Source organism: Uloborus diversus, chromosome 8, assembly GCF_026930045.1.
Source record: "Uloborus diversus isolate 005 chromosome 8, Udiv.v.3.1, whole genome shotgun sequence".
Classification (NCBI taxonomy): domain Eukaryota; kingdom Metazoa; phylum Arthropoda; class Arachnida; order Araneae; family Uloboridae; genus Uloborus; species Uloborus diversus.
This window is the reverse complement of record NC_072738.1, coordinates 122,241,110-122,258,798: the sequence shown is the minus strand read 5'-3', so window position 1 is coordinate 122,258,798 and position 17,689 is coordinate 122,241,110. Positions and strand designations below refer to the sequence as shown.

At 34.5% G+C, this 17,689-nt stretch overlaps 1 protein-coding gene across 2 annotated transcripts in view; it reads left to right on the top strand.

Annotated features, from left to right (window-relative positions):
• LOC129227524 (monocarboxylate transporter 12-B-like) overlaps positions 1–17,455 on the top strand; it is a 78,034-nt gene extending 60,579 nt beyond the window's left edge. For both annotated transcript variants that reach the window (XM_054862100.1, XM_054862099.1), the window contains exons 5-7: positions 5,170–5,898; positions 11,997–12,122; positions 16,635–17,455. In XM_054862100.1, the coding sequence (XP_054718075.1) occupies positions 5,170–5,898; positions 11,997–12,122; positions 16,635–16,885 (1,106 nt within the window). In that variant the 3' untranslated portion in view covers positions 16,886–17,455. The remainder of the gene's footprint in view (positions 1–5,169; positions 5,899–11,996; positions 12,123–16,634) is intronic.
• The last annotated feature ends 234 nt before the right edge of the window (positions 17,456–17,689 follow it).

Here is a 17,689-nt window from a genome sequence, read left to right as displayed (position 1 = left end):
TCTGCCTCCTTCAAAATTTTGCCAACAGGGGTTTTGAGGAAGGAAATTTTTTAAATTACCGGGAATTCTCAATTAATTTAAAAAAAGAAAAACTTTGTTTACATTTTAACCTTCTTCCTTAACTATTTCAAAATTTTTCTGCTTTTTAACCAACTTCAAAAAGAAGGCGGTTATCAGTTCATAAGGTATGTATGTTTTTTTTTTCCACTTACAGTGTCTCATCTAGTGAACCGATTTTGATGATTCTTTTTTCAATGGATAGGAGATGGCTCAATTTAGGTCCCATTACTTTGTTTGACCATATTTGTTCATTAGAAAATAAGTTACTGGCAAGAAACAGTAAATTCCACGCAATTTCCCTATTAAATGATTAAATATAAAATCCATTGATATAAAAGTTTGGTGCCATACAACAGTAACATTAATAGTAATTGTAATGATAATTTTGAATGAAGGCTTCTCTGAAGCAAGCATTAATTCCAGAGATGAACAAAGATAAATTTCTAGTATCAATCGCTTAAAGTTTCATGCGTGTTTATAGTTTTTTTTTTTTTTAGTATGGAGCATTTTTATGAAAAAAATAAGGTGAAGTTTCGTGATGGTAACTTTTTGCTATTTCTGAAATACATTTACGCTAAAAAGAATGAAATTAAAAAATTTTGAAAAGAAAAAAAGAACCGACTTCAAATTGCTCTAAAAAGGGGAAAAATAATTTTATTCTTTAAAACACCATCGATAATAATTTTAAACATAATTTTTGAAGTTGGTGCAAAAACCAGGCCCAGTTTCTTCACTACCACATACATTATGCATTGATGCAAGGGGCGTATATAAGGGCGGGGCTGAGGGGGCCCGGGCCCCCTCCAAAATCTGGAAAAAAAATTTAACTAAAAGTAGTTATTATTTTATTTCAGTTTGCTCGCTGATAATTTACAAACTTTAGGCTACAAAAATAATAATAATAATAATAATAATAATAATAATTAAAAATAAAATAATAATAAATAAATAAATGAATGAAATAAAAATGATAGTGCTAATAATACTTATAATACGTTAGATTAGGGATTTCCGAACTGGGTGCCGCAGGAAGAAGTGAGGAGTGCCGCGAAGTGTCCATAGTAATAATATGTACACAAAACTAGACTAGATGCCGTGAGAAAATTCAAATTTTTCAAAAGGTGCCGCGATAAAGTTTGGGAATCCTACATTAGAAGGCACTAGGCAATGGTGTGGAGTTCAGAAGGGGTAAAGGGTTCAGTACCCCTTACTCAAGAAAAGAACGCGTCTTGGGAAAGCGAAGTTATTTTAACAAAAATAAAAGCAAATAATGTTGGCATGAGCGCCCATATGCAAAATTGTAGGGGGGGGGGCTCAGATATTTTAACCATGGTTTAGCAGGATATTTTCCCCATGGAAGCAGATTTCAGGACAGATTAGAGTCATAAAATTTGACATTTTTAATAACTTATTCATTAATGACTGGAGAAGAAATGTTTTTACATTTTTGCAAAGAAAAAAGTACTAAAAGCAATAAAGTTCTCATTTCTAAGAGAAAGGGGGGTCGAGCCCCCCCCCCCCCTATATAGGCACTCTTGAATGTTTGGGAAAAAAACTCGATTCTTTCAAAAAGAAATCTTTAAATTAAAAATATTTGACAGATGCAGGTTGTTGCTTAGCAAATTAAGTTCCCGTCTCTTTCTTTCACTCCCCCCCCCTTTTTCCCCTAGTCAGTCTGAAAAGAAAAGTTTTCAAATGTTTCTCTCCTTAACTCTTGTCCCCTGCAAGAAATTTTAAATAAGTTTCAGTTGTTCGATTTGAGTAATAATGGAAATTGATGTTCTAAAAACGCATTTGTTTAGGCACTTTTCGACCATCAATTTCAAAACATTTTCTGGTGGAAGGTCCCCGAACCAATATCCTTTCACTAACGTAACGACCAATTATTTTTTAATTAAAAAAAAACCAACCGCCCTAAAAACACCCAGGAACTAAGGAAAAAAAATAATTGGTCACATTTACATACGATTTCCTATTCAAACCTATAAATCAAATTTATTTTTCAATTCCAGTACAAAAATCAACTAAACACCAAATTATAAAATAAACACTGAATTTAAATACTATACCACAAATTGTTTTAATACCTAACTAACTATATACGATCTCTTAATTTTTAATCACCTTTTGAAGTCCAGTGCCTCCTATAAGCCAGTACCTAACCTACTGAAAACCCACCGAATCCGGAGCTAAACAATAATCAACTAGCACGAAATTAATCTTTAAAACCAAACCTAGTGAGTTACAATAGGTAGTAGTTTAAAAGATTTCAATTTTGAAAACTTTCGGAGGAAGATCTCTATCCGCTCCTAACTTGTAAATGTCTCCAAAGATAACCTGAAATTGAGTTTTACCTTTCAGGGGAGGATTCTCTCTTCCTTTCCAAAATTTGCTTAATAATGGGGGGAAAATCTAAATTGCTTTTGAAAAGAAGTTTTAAAACAAAAAAATTCAAAAGTTGCTGACTATTCATCGGGTAATCACGCTAACGTTACCAAAATCGCTAACGTTTCCAAATATGGTCCACAATCATAATCCACAATTTTTCCTCCTCGTAGCATCACCGGAGACTGTCTAAAACTGTGTTCCTAGAACTACAATTTCAAAAAATTTCCGGGGGAGAAAACCCGGAACCCCCTTCCCTCCCTCGTTAGAAGCGAGAGTCTTTTTTTTTTTTTTTTTTGGTTGCGACACTGGGTGACAGTATAAAGTCCTTGCCCCCACCTCAAAAAAAAAAAAAAAAAAAAAGGAGAAGATCAAGGCACTGTTGCTCCCCTCCCCCTAAGAAAAATGGAAAACCGAAAAAAGGGGGGGGGGACTGATCTTGGTTTTGGGCCCCTCCAAAATAGAAACATATATACGCCACTGCATTGATGACAGCATATTTGAGTAACGATATAAATGTTTTGTTCCTAACTTTAGGATGATTTTTCTGAAAAAACGAGCTGATGTGTGCATCACATGACTTCCTTTTACTCCAATTTAATGTCATTTCCCCATCATTGGCAATTTTAATGTGATTCAATTGTTTACTCTCTAAATATCACCAACAGTGGCCAAATTAAAATCAAATTTAAAATTTAAAAAATCGCCAAATTTTTTCGCCAAATTGGCGAAAAAACTTGGCGACCTAAAGACTGGCGATATATCGCCAAGTGTTCGACAAATTATAACACCACTTGAGTTTACATCGAAATTAACAGTGATTTCCCCTCAAAAAGGGGCAAAAGACACCCTTAGAAACATCCGAATGAAACCAAAATTGAAGGTGCACAACTAGGTCCCACTAGGAGCCTACATACCAAATTTCAACTTTCTAGGACATACCGTTTTTGAGTTATGCGAGATAAATACACACATACACACATACGTACATACAGACGTCACGAGAAAATTCGCTGTAATTAACTCGGGGGTCGTCAAAATGGATGTTTCGGGTGTCTGTACGTTCCTAGGCATATATCCACGTGCGGTCGGGTCGCAAAAAGAACTCAACATTCATTCGGGGGTGAGAAAAATGGAAATTAAGGCCGATTTTTGAGTGAAAATTTTTTCGCGAATACAATACTTCCTTTTTTGTAAAAGGAAGTAAAAAAAAGAACGAAGCATGGTTGCACTGGATAATTACTTTCCGTTTTTGCGCCAACTTCAAAAATTATGTTTAAAAGTATTATCGATGGTGTTTAAAGAATAAAATTATTTTTCCCTTTTCAGAACAATTTGAAATAGGTTCTTTTTTTTTTTTTTTCAAAATTTTTTTTGTTAAGCACTATTAATATACTTCGCCTGATTGTCACAGAGTAATCTGAGGCCTGCTTTTGCTTATATTTCAGCAACTAGATCACCTAGAGACTTCTGGATTTCACTAAATGATTTGCTTAATCTTAAGGTACAACTTAACGCTGAAAAATTAAAATTCTGAAATAAAATTATTATTTCGAATAGGATGGAAAATAGCAACTTTCATGTAATTTCCCTATTAAATGTTTAAATATAAACGCCATTGTTACAAATTTTGTTGCCTTGCAAATGTAATGCTAATAGTAATCACAATGAAAATTTTGAATCAAGGCTTCTGTGAAGCAAGAATGAAATTTATTTACTGACGTTGTTTTCTTAGGGTTTTTATCCTCATCTATGCCAATAATCGATAACGAGGCTAAGTAAAGAGACATACTAGGATCTTTATCACAAGTAACTTGTACGCTGTGAACCATTCCTTTGCTTATATCTCAGCAACTAGACCATTAACATAGGAGTCAAAGTTTCGCTGAAGAAACCAATTTACCACACTGACATTTTTTAAATTTCTTTACTCTCTCTTTTATGTTAAGCATTTTTTGCACTGATGAAGGGGCTCCATCAATTATAGCTGTAAAATAGTTATTTTTAGCATTCTATTGAGAATTTTCGTTGCTAACGTTGATTTTTCCTTTTAACCGTTAGTTCTTTTAAATGCTTGAAATCTGGTTTGAATATGAGTGTATTTAAGGGGGGAGTCGAAGAGGCCCTGGTCCCTCTCAAAATAAACTAAAAGCCGCTCATTGTGAAGAAGGGTTTCAATTTTTTAAACTTAAATTTCAAATTTTCTCACACTAATCGGCTTGGGCGCTAATGGGTTTGAAACTTCACCGCATAAACCATTAAAAACAAATGCCCTTTCTGGGATCATGGGAGGATAAAGACTACCATTTTAGGGGCGGTCATGCTGAAGAATGACCCCTATGAACGAACCTACGGTTTTGGGTACGAAAGATTTCTGAAACTGCTTGTGTGTCAATAAAAAGCACAACTTCCAGGCATAAGGCACATAATGGAGCATAAAACATAATTAATTTCATAAGCAATGAAAAGAAATTGTATTTTAAATATATTACTTTCAAAAATAATTAGTGAGTTGAAAGGACTACTGAAATCGTTGCATTTTAATCATAAAGTATTTGAACATATGGACGGATACTGTTTGTATGCGGTTTGGGGGGAGGGGGGTCATGACCCCCCCCCCCCTTGCATACGCCACTGTCTGGGATCCCAAAGTTCTCACACACTGCCGGAGTATGACTTCTATATCTGGTATGACATGTTCATTCATGTTTTCATTTCTTTTAGGAACTTTAAACAGCAATGGCGACATATGCATTGCACCTCTCAAGATTGAGAACCTCCAGAAGCATTCTTCGCTCTTGGGAATCGATCAAAATCCCCATCATTTTTCTTCTGTTCAACAGATTCGCAATGCAACGTCCATGACGCTCAGTTGCGGGACGACATCATCCAGAAGATCCTCCGTTCGCCTGCGAAATGGCCCAATGGCGCGAAAAGACATCTTCTACAGCGGCAGTGTTCGAAATCTTCCAGTGTGTGTGTCTAACCTCTACCTGTACGATGTGCAGGTAGAGGACGATGAGAAGAAAGAACCAGTCAAGAAGTCTACCATGGCCAAATTCACCAACTTCCTGTGCCCGACTGTCATGAGGGAGGCATTCACTGAAATGATGAACTTCAGACTCATGACAGACGTCGTGTTCCTCATGTTCGGGTTTTCGAATTTTTTCACCAATATCGGATTTAATGTTCCTTTCGTTTACACCAAAGACAGAGCCGTTGGCTTGGACATTGCAGACGAGAAAACGGCCAGCTACTTACTGTCCGTGATCGGTATAGCCAACACGGTGGCCCGAGTCATCTTGGGATACCTGTCAGATCATAGTTGTGTCAACAGACTTTGGCTCTATAATGCGAGCCTCACATTTTGTGGTATAGCCACAGCGTTCAGCGCGCTTTGCAAAGACTATTCCACGATGGCTCTTTATGCAGCTGTCTTCGGTGCTACAGCGGGTAAGTATGCTTTTTGCTTTTTGAATATTGAATACAGTGAATGATTTTCAAAAAAAAACAGGGGGGGGGGTTTAACTTTTGAAAGATAAATTGGCAATAGTACATTCCTATTCCTAATAGTATAATGTTCCAAAAGGAAAGTATCTGTTCAAACGTAAGATCATTTCTTGAAGGAATGGATTTCCCAAAAGTTTACGAGATTTTCGAGGAAGACACGAGAGAGAGAGAGAAAGGAATTGTTTCTATGCGGTAAACAATCAGTTTCATTTTCTAACTGCAGTCCTTTAGGCAGGTGACTGGAGTTCTTCACATTTGAATACGACATGAACATTTAAGCAATATGAACGGTTTGAACCAATTTTCAACGAAAGCATTTCATAGAATTCCATAGAATAAGACAGTTTATGCCAAAATCGAGACTAAAATAAAACATAGGGGAAGCTGCTGTACCCACAGGCAAAATTTACTTTTCAATTTTTGCTGGTCTCTGGGAATTGATAATCGATAGGAAAAAATTTCCGGCAGAATCTACAACTTATCATCTAATTTGGCAATTTTTGTCAGGTAAAAATCTCAAAGCTTTCAACTTCATTTTTTTAAATCATCTTTTTTGTCCGTGGGTACAACACCCCATTCACCCCGCGGATAGGTGCCTTTGTACCAATGGACAGATAAAAAAAATATATATATAAATAGGTCTGAGGAACTCAATTATACTCAATACATTTTCATAAACCATTTTATATTGAAATACTTCAAACACCCATTGCATATAACATTAAATAAAATATCCAACAAAAATTAAACTTTGAAAATTAATCCAAGATTTTTTCCCTTTTTTTAGTTTTCCTTAATTTTTAACACGAGTAAACTCCTTTAAAAAGTTATTACTCTTAAGAGAGTTAATGATGTTATGAATAATTAATATGTTTTTAAACAAAAAAATAACTAGATTCATGATAGTATGGCTCTCTATTAGGGGTGCGACATCGATGTCGATGTTTTGGAAACATCGCTGTTTTTGGAACGTCGATGTTTTGGGTTCAATGTTTTTTCGATGTTAATGTTTTTGTATTTTTAATTGAAAATTATAATAAAATTTCTCAGAGATGCGACATCGATTGAAAAACATCAATGTTTCAAAATATCGATCTTTAAAATAAGAAGGAGAAAAAAAATGACGATGGTATCTGTAAATTGACCCAAAAACATTGATCTCTCGGAAACATCGACATCATCTAAATTTGAAAAGTGTAGGATCTGAGCTCCTGTTAGCTACTATGTAAAATAAGCTTAAACAGGGATGCCAACTGCTCCGCAAAAATTGCGGAACCCCTGAGTTCCACAAAAAAAGTTATTTTGCTCCGCATTTCCCGTTTTAAGCATGACATAGTGTTTAAAGCAGTTTTTAAGACAAGTGGTTTTAGTTTTTTTTAATTGAATTTTATGCAAAATACCAAGCTGCTCCGCAAAATTTCAAAATTCTTCTTAAAATCACCACAGTGCTCCTCAAATTGTTTCTCCAAGGTTGGCTCACAGACATATACGGAATCCTCATTGCTTGGAAAATAACATATCAAAATTCAAAGAAAATAAATTCGCTGCTGCCGCTGCTTAGATTATCTGGAATTTCCCAAAATCATTTAAGCTTCAACGGTGTATAAAATGAATGCATTCCAAATAAACATGGATTTTCTTTTTCAATGTATTATAACCATAAACGTCGACACGAAAGTTTCCTCTGGTCTGATTTGTTTTTCCCCCCCCCCTTTTTTTGTTGCCTTGCGAAATGTGGTGTTGTATGTAATTGGTTGGTTAGAGAATACAATATAATTTAATATTGACTTTACTAAGAAATTTTTGAAATAGTAGCTATAATTTAATAAATTGACGCAATGCCAAAAAAAAAATTCACTGATCCACTAAGAAACATTTGTTAGAGACTATCATTAATGTAAGTCTGCACTGTAGTACATTCAAAAATGTATGTTATATATTGATAAAAAGTTCGATGTTTCAAAACAACGATGTTTTTTGGTCGATGTATCAATACCATCGATGTTTTAGTTTCGACCATCGATGTTATGAAACATCGATGTTTCGCCATCGATGTCGCACCTCTACTCTCTATGTACCCACATAATAACTTCAATTTTTATGCAAATTGAAACCTTTAACCAAAATTAACCCAATACAAAAAACTCAGTTTAGATTAAACCAACTAAAATCTAGAAAAGTTGACTTCAAATGAAAACAGGTGGGATTGACGGTCTGTAGATCCTAAAACAGATGGAGGTTACTTCAACACTATATCTTCAAGCCCTGCATCAAATTCATCATCATTGTTGAAAGCAAATTTTGGACGTTGATGACAAGGCACCATTTTGAGGTAATTCACATTGTAAGAAGACTCAGGTGTGACCCAAGAAGACTAAAAATTGCCGTCCGTGGGTACATATGGTTATATATCCTTGGGTACAAAAAGGTACGCCATTTTGGTTTTACAAGCCAGTCACATCGACAAGACCACAGTTTTACAACATTAAAAATCAGAAACAAAACCTTCAAAATATAGGGAATCATGATACCTACAACAAAAATGAATAATACAATCCATGGAGGACGAAAAAAAAGAAATTGCTCATGTTTTTTTTAAAACTCAGATCCTATTAAAACCGAAAAAATATGATACAATCTTGAATGTTCGTTTGACGGCGTTGAAACTTCCTGGGGTACTGGAGACGGCTGTGACACACATGTTGAACTCCAACTAGAACCTCTCTCGACGATACCCGGAATTTCCCGAATAACGTCCGTAGGTACAACCGTCCGTACGTACAGCAGCTTCCCTATCATTTATTTTTAACTTTTTTTTCCAACTAGGGGGCTCCGCCGCTCCGCCCTCTGATCTCTGCCAAACACTAACCCCCAAGATAGCTTTGCAATCTTATTTGATTCGCAACGGTTTAAATCGTCCATTATAAAGAATTGGATAAAAAAAACGCGTTACGAGTTCCGTTTCGAAATGATGAAAATCCCCCCTCTCCCTCCCGAGGAAAACTGAATTTAAGTAATAGTAATATGCTCATAATTAGAACACAATCCTGCTTCCACCCGAAGACAAAAAGAACTTCATAGAAATTTGCATGACCGAGACATTGAAGGAAAAAAAGAAGTGCTTAAAGAGCACCCCTTACCCGGGTTCCAAACTATAACTTGTACCAACTTGTATAGCTATAGGTGCTAAGGGGCTCCCGAGTCTTGCAAAACGGCAGTTTTGTACGCCTCAAAAAACGCTTTCAAATTCGTGGTCTCTAGTTATATATTTTGCTTTTTAGCTCCGGGCTTAAATTGAGTTGAGCCTAGGACTTTTCGCAAAAATTGAAGCTCTTATATTCTAATGTTCTAATTAATTGAGAAAACTGGAATCAGCTTTATTTGGTGCAGAAAAAAAAATCTCTTTCGAACGACACATAGAATGTTAAATGGTGTAAGAAAGCTTTCATTCCTTTAATAGGCAATTTACGTAAATTTTAGCTTAAAAAATTAATTACAAAACAATTAATTAGAAATTTAAAATAAAAAAACCCCAAGGGCAAATAATCAGGGCTCGAAGTATTTTTATACAAAATTTCAAAGTTGTAGATGCTATACTGCCGTGTGCAGGTAAAGGGCAGTAACTGCAAATTTTTCATTTTTCATTTTTTTGCATTTTTGACATCTATTGTACGTTATCTTTAATTTACCAGCTCGCTTATTTGGTTTTCGCTGAAAAAGGGGTGCGAAAAAGACATCTAATTCCAACATTTCTCTATTGTTAGTATTGAATCCAAAACGCGTTTCTTCAAATATCTCGAAAACTAATTTCTGCAGATACTGCCGTTTATCTACACACGGGCAGTATAGGGTCTCATGGACGCATGCCTGCCACAAACATCCTTTCACGATTTCTTTGACGTTACCTTTTTTAATATACATAGTTATTCCTACTATTATTCCACCATCTCTCTCAATATATATTTCTTGTTCGAGTATTTCAACTCAATTTTCACCCACTTCCTGTTATCAGATTCTTTTGAAATTTCGCATGTGACCTCAGACTCCATGACAATGCAATATTCAATCAAATGAATCAAATTAATTAACTATTAATTATTACATTATTCCAATTTCAATCAAAATTTTTGCAAAAATCCTCTATTATGAGGGCGAAAAAATACTCGCAAAAATCAGAATTAAATATCGATAGAAACTCTTGATTTTTCTGCATCAGACTAAATTTGTTTCATTTATTTTAAGGTAATTTGAGCATGAGTTATAATTGTTTTTAACTAATTTCATGCTAAAACGTAGGTGAGCCTTGGAAATTCATAGTTAAACAAAGTCATTGTTGAACAATGCTTTTATTAAAATGTAGCTCCAATTTTTAAAAGCAATATAAATAAAATAATAGTTTAAAAAACTTAAAAAACACGCTTTCGTAGCAAAATGAACTAAAAAGTAAAAAATAATCTTTGGATGATAGTAGTTGACCAATCACTTAATTTTAATGTAATACAAAAAAGCTTGGGGTGCTGTCTATTTACATTTTTGCATGGACAACAAATGGGAGAAATCCAAGACAACTGATAAGAAGCCCCCTACGCTTTTTTGTATCACATTAAAATTAAGTGATTGGTCAACTACTATCATCCAAAAATTATTTTTCACTTTTTAGTTCATTTTGCTACGAAAGCGTTGTTTTTTTAGTTTTTTAAACTATTATTTTATTTTTCTGTTTTTTAGTTAGATGTATGTTTGCGGAAATCATATTTATATTACTTTGAAAATTTGAGATGCATTTCAATAAAAGTTTTGTTCAACAATGGTCTGATCAGCAATGAATTTCCAATTGAAGGCTCACCTAAATTTTGGCATGAAATTAGTTAAAAACAATTATATTTCACGTTCTAATTACCTTGGAACATTGGAACAAATTTTGTCTGAGGCAGAAAAATTAAAGGTTTTTTGTAGATATTTTTAAATAATTTTTGCGAGCATTTTTTAATGTATTTTTTTTTAATTTTTCCTTTTTCACATTGTTGGATTTATGCCAAAATATTGATTAAAATTGGAGGAAACTAACAATTAAAAGAGTTAATTAATTAATTTGATTATAGAATATTGCATTGTCATCGGGTCTGAGGACGCGTGCCAAATTTCAAAAGAATCCGATCGCAGGAAGTGGGGCGAAATTTGAGCTGCAAGATTCCGCTACAAGATACATACATACATACATACATACATACATAAAAACAGGTGCAGCTAATAAAAGCGTGTTAATAATACGGTTTCCACACAGGGGGCAAACTTGACCTAAGTAGGAATTGACTTCTTTTTTTCTTGGGGGGGGGGGAGAAAAAACCATGTTGGGCTAGTAGGCTCGCTTAATTCTGGACGAAGTTTGTTTTTGAATTGGGCTGGAACAAAAACTTCAATTAGATTCCTCAATTTCCGTGGGTAACATTTTACACTTTGGAGAAACCTTTGAGCTTACCGTTTTTTTTTTTTTTTTTTTTTGGAAGAAATTTCTTCATCAAAGAGCAGAAAAAATGGAATATCAATGCATCCTACTCAAATTTACAAAATAATCATTTAATCTTAATTTTATTAGAATAAAACTTTAATAAATGATAAGGTGGAAAATGGTTAGCTAAAATATATTATATGAATACTAAACAGAAACACCAATATTTTTAAACCTGAAATTAATAAAAAATTAAATTTTTGGAATGACTTGACTGATTGTATTTTATTAAAGTATTTTCACTACTAAAATAATTTTATTTTGTCCAAAAAATATTTATTTATACTTAATTTTACAAGTAAACCGCCTTTAAAAATTCAATCTTTTACAAAAAAATTATACTTTATTAAAATTTTGGCGCTTTACTTAGAAAAATAGTGGCTACTTGTGGATCCTTTGCTAAAGATCCAATTAACAACCTTGCGAATGAAAATATTTTTAGATATTTTTGGAAGATTTAAACACTATTTAATCGGAAATTTAATCTTTGGAAAAACTTATCAATATTAAAGTATATTTTCTCCTTTTGCAGGTGCTTATGTAAGCTTAACTTCAGTGATTTTAGTAGATCTTCTAGGTCTTGATAAGTTAACAAATTCTTTTGGTCTTCTGTTGCTATTTGAAGGCGTTGCTTGTTTAATAGGTCCACCAATCACGGGTAAGTGCAAATATCCTAAAATTTTATACCATTTATATTGATTTTACTTTCAAAATTCATCAATCAATAAGTAAAACTTTCGCCTTTACGCGGAAAGAATAAATGACACAATGAAGTAATTAAAGCAACTTTGCTGAAAAACAGTTACAGATACGTATTTGGGGGTTACATGGGGGGGGGGGGACCAATTCTTTTATTAATGAATAAAATTTAAAGTTAGAAGCAATGAAAAAAAAAGTTAGTAAACCTGTTTTAATGTAACATAGCTGCCAACATTGAAAGATGAAAAATAGGGAGACTTTGCGTATAACTAGGAAGACTTGGAATGAATTTAGCATCAAAAGTACGAATAACAAAAGTTTTGTCTAAATATAAGTGAAGATGCCTTAAATTGAGCCTTGGTAAGAACCAACATTCAGAAATTGAGATTACTATTTAGACTTTTTAAGGTTGGGATGGGGGTTGGATCTACAGCTTTTAGGTTTGATTTTTTTTAAGACTTAAGTTTATATTTTCTTTTAAGTGATAAGTAATAACATTTTCTTGCAGTAGGTAAAATTTTAAGAAATTAAAAGAAAAATCGGTAACGTTTCATCGCAATTTTTGGAATATAAATCTTCAAAAAGAGGAAAATGAAAAAAAATAAACAAATTAATTTGAATTTTTGGCATCTTGAATTCAAATTATGTTTTTCGCAATCACGAGCGTATGTGTTTGTGTAGGCGCATGTGTGTGGGTGCGTAAGTGTATGTATGCATGTGTGTGAGTGAGTGTTGTGTACGTGTGTGTGTGTGTGTAAGTGTTCGTGTGTGTGTGTGTGTGTAGGCGTTCGTGTGTGTGTCTGTGTAGGGGTTCGTGTGTGTGTGTGTGTGTAGGCGTTCGTGTGTGTGTGTGTGTAGGCGTTCGTGTGTGTGTGTGTAGGCGTTCGTGTGTGTGTGTGTAGGCGTTCGTGTGTGTGTAGGCGTTCGTGTGTGTGTGTGTGTAGGCGTGTGTGTGTGTGTAGGCGTTCGTGTGTGTGTGTAGGCGTTCGTGTGTGTGTGTAGGCGTTCGTGTGTGTGTGTGTAGGCATTCGTGTGTGTGTGTGTAGGCATTCGTGTGCGTGTGTGTAGGCGTTCGTGTGTGTGGGACATGGACGCCACCGCCCAGCAAAAGTGGATTCCGGAGGACAGTGCTCAGGATCAGCCGCGCCGCCGCCGGTGGACGGTGGTGCTGCAGCCCTGGTCCAAGCTGAAAAAGGAACCGGAACATCAAGGACTGTCAAGTGAGAACAATAAGCAATCGTGATTGCTCAAAAAAAAAAAGAAAGAAAGAAAGAAAAAAACGAGCTGATGTGTGCATCACATTACTCCCTTTTACGCCAATTTAATGATAATAGTATCTTGGAGTAAGCAAAGAAACACTTAACCCCCAAGTTTGTCACGAACAAAAGCAAAAAATCGTTTTATACCGATTAATTTTCCCAATATTGGACATTTTAATGTGATTCAACAGTTAACTTTCTAAATGTCACCAATAGTGACAAAAATAAAACCATATGTTTAAAAAAAAACGCCAAATTTCTCGCCAAGTTGGCGAAAAAACTTGTCGGTGAAAAGCTTGGCGTTATATCGCCAAATGTTTGCCAAATTATAACACCACTTGTGTTTGTATTGAAATTAACAGTGCTTTCCCACCAAAAAGGTGTAAAACACCCCCTTTGAAACATCCGAATGCAACCAAAAGGAAAGGTGCACAACTAGGCCCCACTAGGAGTCTACGTACCAAATTTCAACTTTCTGGGACATACCGTTTTTGAGTTGTGCGAGATACTTACGCACATACACACAAACATACATACGTACATATGGACGTGACGAGAGAACTCGTTTGTAATTAATTCGGGGATCGTCAAAATGGATATTTTAGGTGGCTATACGTTCTTAGGCATACATCCACGTGTCAGGTCGGGTTGAAAAAAAAAACACCTCAATATTCATTCGGGGGCGAACGAAATGGAAATTAAGGCCGATTTTTGGGCGAAAATATTTTCGCGAATGCAATACTTCCTTTACTTCGTAAAAGGAAGTAAAAAGAAAACATGTTTAAAAAATGATATGACATATGAAAATTTTCACTCTTGCATGGAAAGGTTTCGTTTTCGCAATCGTGGTCGTTTTACTGTAGGGATTTTTCTCGAAATTCCAATCACTGAAAAATCCCTTTGTGAGGTTTTTGTTGTCTTGATGAAAATTCGGGAGATATTTACTTCAGTAGGAAGGTTCGGGAGAATGCATCAAAATTCGGGAGCCTCCCCGACGAATTAGGAGACTTTGCAAAGACACAAATTAGACGTTCATCGAGTAACCTAAGGTTCACACATTGTAACTCAAACATTTCTAACTGAAAAAAAAAAAAAAAAAAAACTTGATATATTTCTCTTTTTATTGATGCATTAGTTATTGTAATACGTGCAGTAGTTCCGAAAATATGATTTTTTTAAAATCACGACCACCATTTGTACTCACCCTGAATATCTGATTTTTATTGCAGAATAATAATTATAAAAACAGTAGAACGTCTCCCGCATTTAACGTTTTCCCATTTTAAAAGCTTTTTCTCATTGGTCATGAACTTCTTCAATGATGTTACGTGTTATTTTTTCCCGCGTATTATGTTTCTCAATTCACTGTTTCTGTTCCGCCAATTAATTATTCATGGAAAAAATTAATGCGCTAGAGGCTTTGCATTGCGTATTAGTCTGCCTGGGAAAATGTAACACATTAAGTTTTGAAAGCATTACACTTTGTCAGATCCTGTATGAAATTAATTTTACATGTTTTTATATGTCAAGAGATATATTTTACTATATATCTTTCTATTCAAATTAATTTATAGTAATCAACTAAAATTTGGTTGACCCTTGTTTTACGTTTTCCGCTTATTTGCTTTTTTTTCTCGTCAGTCCCACGAGAAACGTCAAATCGGGGCTCTACTGTATCTAAATAGAAAACTGGAGTAGTATTATGATTAAAACGAGTTGATGTGTGCATCACATGTTTTCTTTTTACTCCAATTTAACGTCATTTCCCCCATTATTGGCAATTTCAATGTGATTCTATTGTTCACTCTCTAAATATCGCCAACAGTGGCCAAATTGAAAACAAATTCAAAAAATAAAAAAATTAAAAAATAAATATAAAAATCGCCAAATTTGTCGCCAAGTTGGCGATTAAAAGACTGGCGATATATCGCCAAGAGTCCGACAAATTATAACACAACTTGATTTTGCATCGAAATTAACAATAATTTCCGCTCAAAAAGGGGCAAAAGATACCCGTAGGAACATCCGAATGCAACCAAAAGGGAAGGTGCACAACTAGACCCCACTAGGAGCCTACGTACCAAATTTCAACTTTTTAGGACATACTGTTTTTGAGTTATGCGAGATACATACACACATACGCACATATATACGTACATACGGACGTCACGAGAAAATTCTGTTGGGAATTCCAAATAATATTATCAACAATTCACGTTTATTTTGATATATTTGGCATTAATTAAATCCCCATTTTCTTTTATCCTGCAAAGTCACAAATGCTAATTTCAATGTATATAACGTTTTCCCGATCTTAGACACGTGCGTGGCTTACGTCATGAAATGACGAAATTCCTTATCCATTTGATTGGCCGCCGTTCTAACATCGGGAAATGCGCATTTCACATGCAAACGGCTCTGGCTGACTATATATGTTGCTTCTGTAGCTCAGTTGCTCTCTCTCTCTGTTAAGGCGTCGTATTTTAGTTTCATAGTCAGCCAAGTCGGCTGCTAGCCGTCATGCTCTCGAATAGGCATTTTATAACTGTAAACTTTATCTGCAAACCTTAAGTTTAAATAACTGTAACTTCGATTGCATAAATGATTCTTCATTTGTCATAATGCAAAATTTACAAATAATGGTTTTGCCTGTTTTACAAATCTATCTATGCTTCGAGAGAACTTACTTTGCAATATCATATTTCATATGTAAATAGCTTCGCCCAGGATAACACTGTATCATACGACCAAGGAGGAAATAAATTCATAATTTCAAATACAGGTATTGTTTTCTGAAAAGGACTCCAGTTACACTCTGCAACTAAAAATGCACTAATTAAATTAGTCATCGGTGCGATAACTTAATTGATAAAACCTCATCGCACAATAAATTCGTTGTAATTAACTGCGGGACGTCAAAATGGATATTTCGGGTGTGGTGTACATTCCTAGGCATATATCCACGTGTGGTCGGGTCGAGAAAAAAAAACCTCAACATTCATTCGGGGGTGAGAAAAATGGAAATTAAGGCTGATTTTTGAGTGAAAAGTTTTTTCGCGAATACAATACTTCCTTTTCTGTAAAAGGAAGTAAAAAAGAAAAGCTTTTAAAATATATTTCAAAATTTAAAAAATATATTATATTATACTAAAATTTTTACCATAACAAAAAGCTGAAATGAATAATAGTGAAAATTTTTCATTCTATTCCAGGTTGGCTTCACGACTATACTGGCTCTTATGACCCAGGCTTTTACGTGTCTGGTGCTATGATAGCAGTGAGTGGACTTATGTTATTTTACATTCCTTGTGTTCAGAGGTACTTCCAAAAAAATAAGCATGTCCAAGAACATGTAGATATTGTTTTGTCCCCAACCTCTTCCTTAAGTCCAAAATCTGGATCACCAGTCAAAGATGCAGTGTTGAATAGAAAAATATTTTGTAGGTCAGATATAATAGCTTGATGCCTCTGAAGCGAGATTTTAAATGTTCAATGTAAAATCGACTCTTATAAATACAAAACAGACGTTAAATATATTAATAAAAAATAATAATTTGCACAGATTCGCGCAAAACAGTAATAGGTGAAATGTGTGCCTTCTTTACATAGAAGAAATATATTTTGGTATTAAAATGCATACTATACCTGTATTGTCTGCATGAATATATATTATATATATTTATCTTGCCAATTAAAAAAATAATCTATGGGATTCATTTTCTGCAATGCATACTACTAGTTAAAACTAGTAGAAAAAATGGAAAACTAGGCTAAATAGAAACTACAATTAATGATTATTATAGCTCAAAAATGTTCAGTTGAATTTTGAAAAACCAAAACGAAGATGCATAGTTCTTGCAAAGTAATTAATTGAAAAAGTTAATATCACAGATAGAAAATAACAATCCTTCACAGCTAACAAACATATCACTCTGCTCAAAGACATCAAGTGGTCTTCTGTCTGAGTCTTTTTGAATGTCTGTCAATATTTTTTTGTAACTTCATTCAAGAGAATAAACTATTTAAGATTTTTTGTCTGTTTGTTATGGTTTTATTAATTTAGTGTATGCATCAATGACCTTAACAAGTAGGGCCGGTCTCAAGTTTGGGTAAGGCACCAGACTTGAGACCGGAGGGTCCCGTGTTGGATCCTAGCCGGTCGAAGATCCACCGTCCTCATTAATGGTGACTAGGAGATGTTAAAATATGTTCCTAGTCACAAAGTCCTCCAAGTGAAACTATACCTCCTGGGTGCTGGACCAGGGAT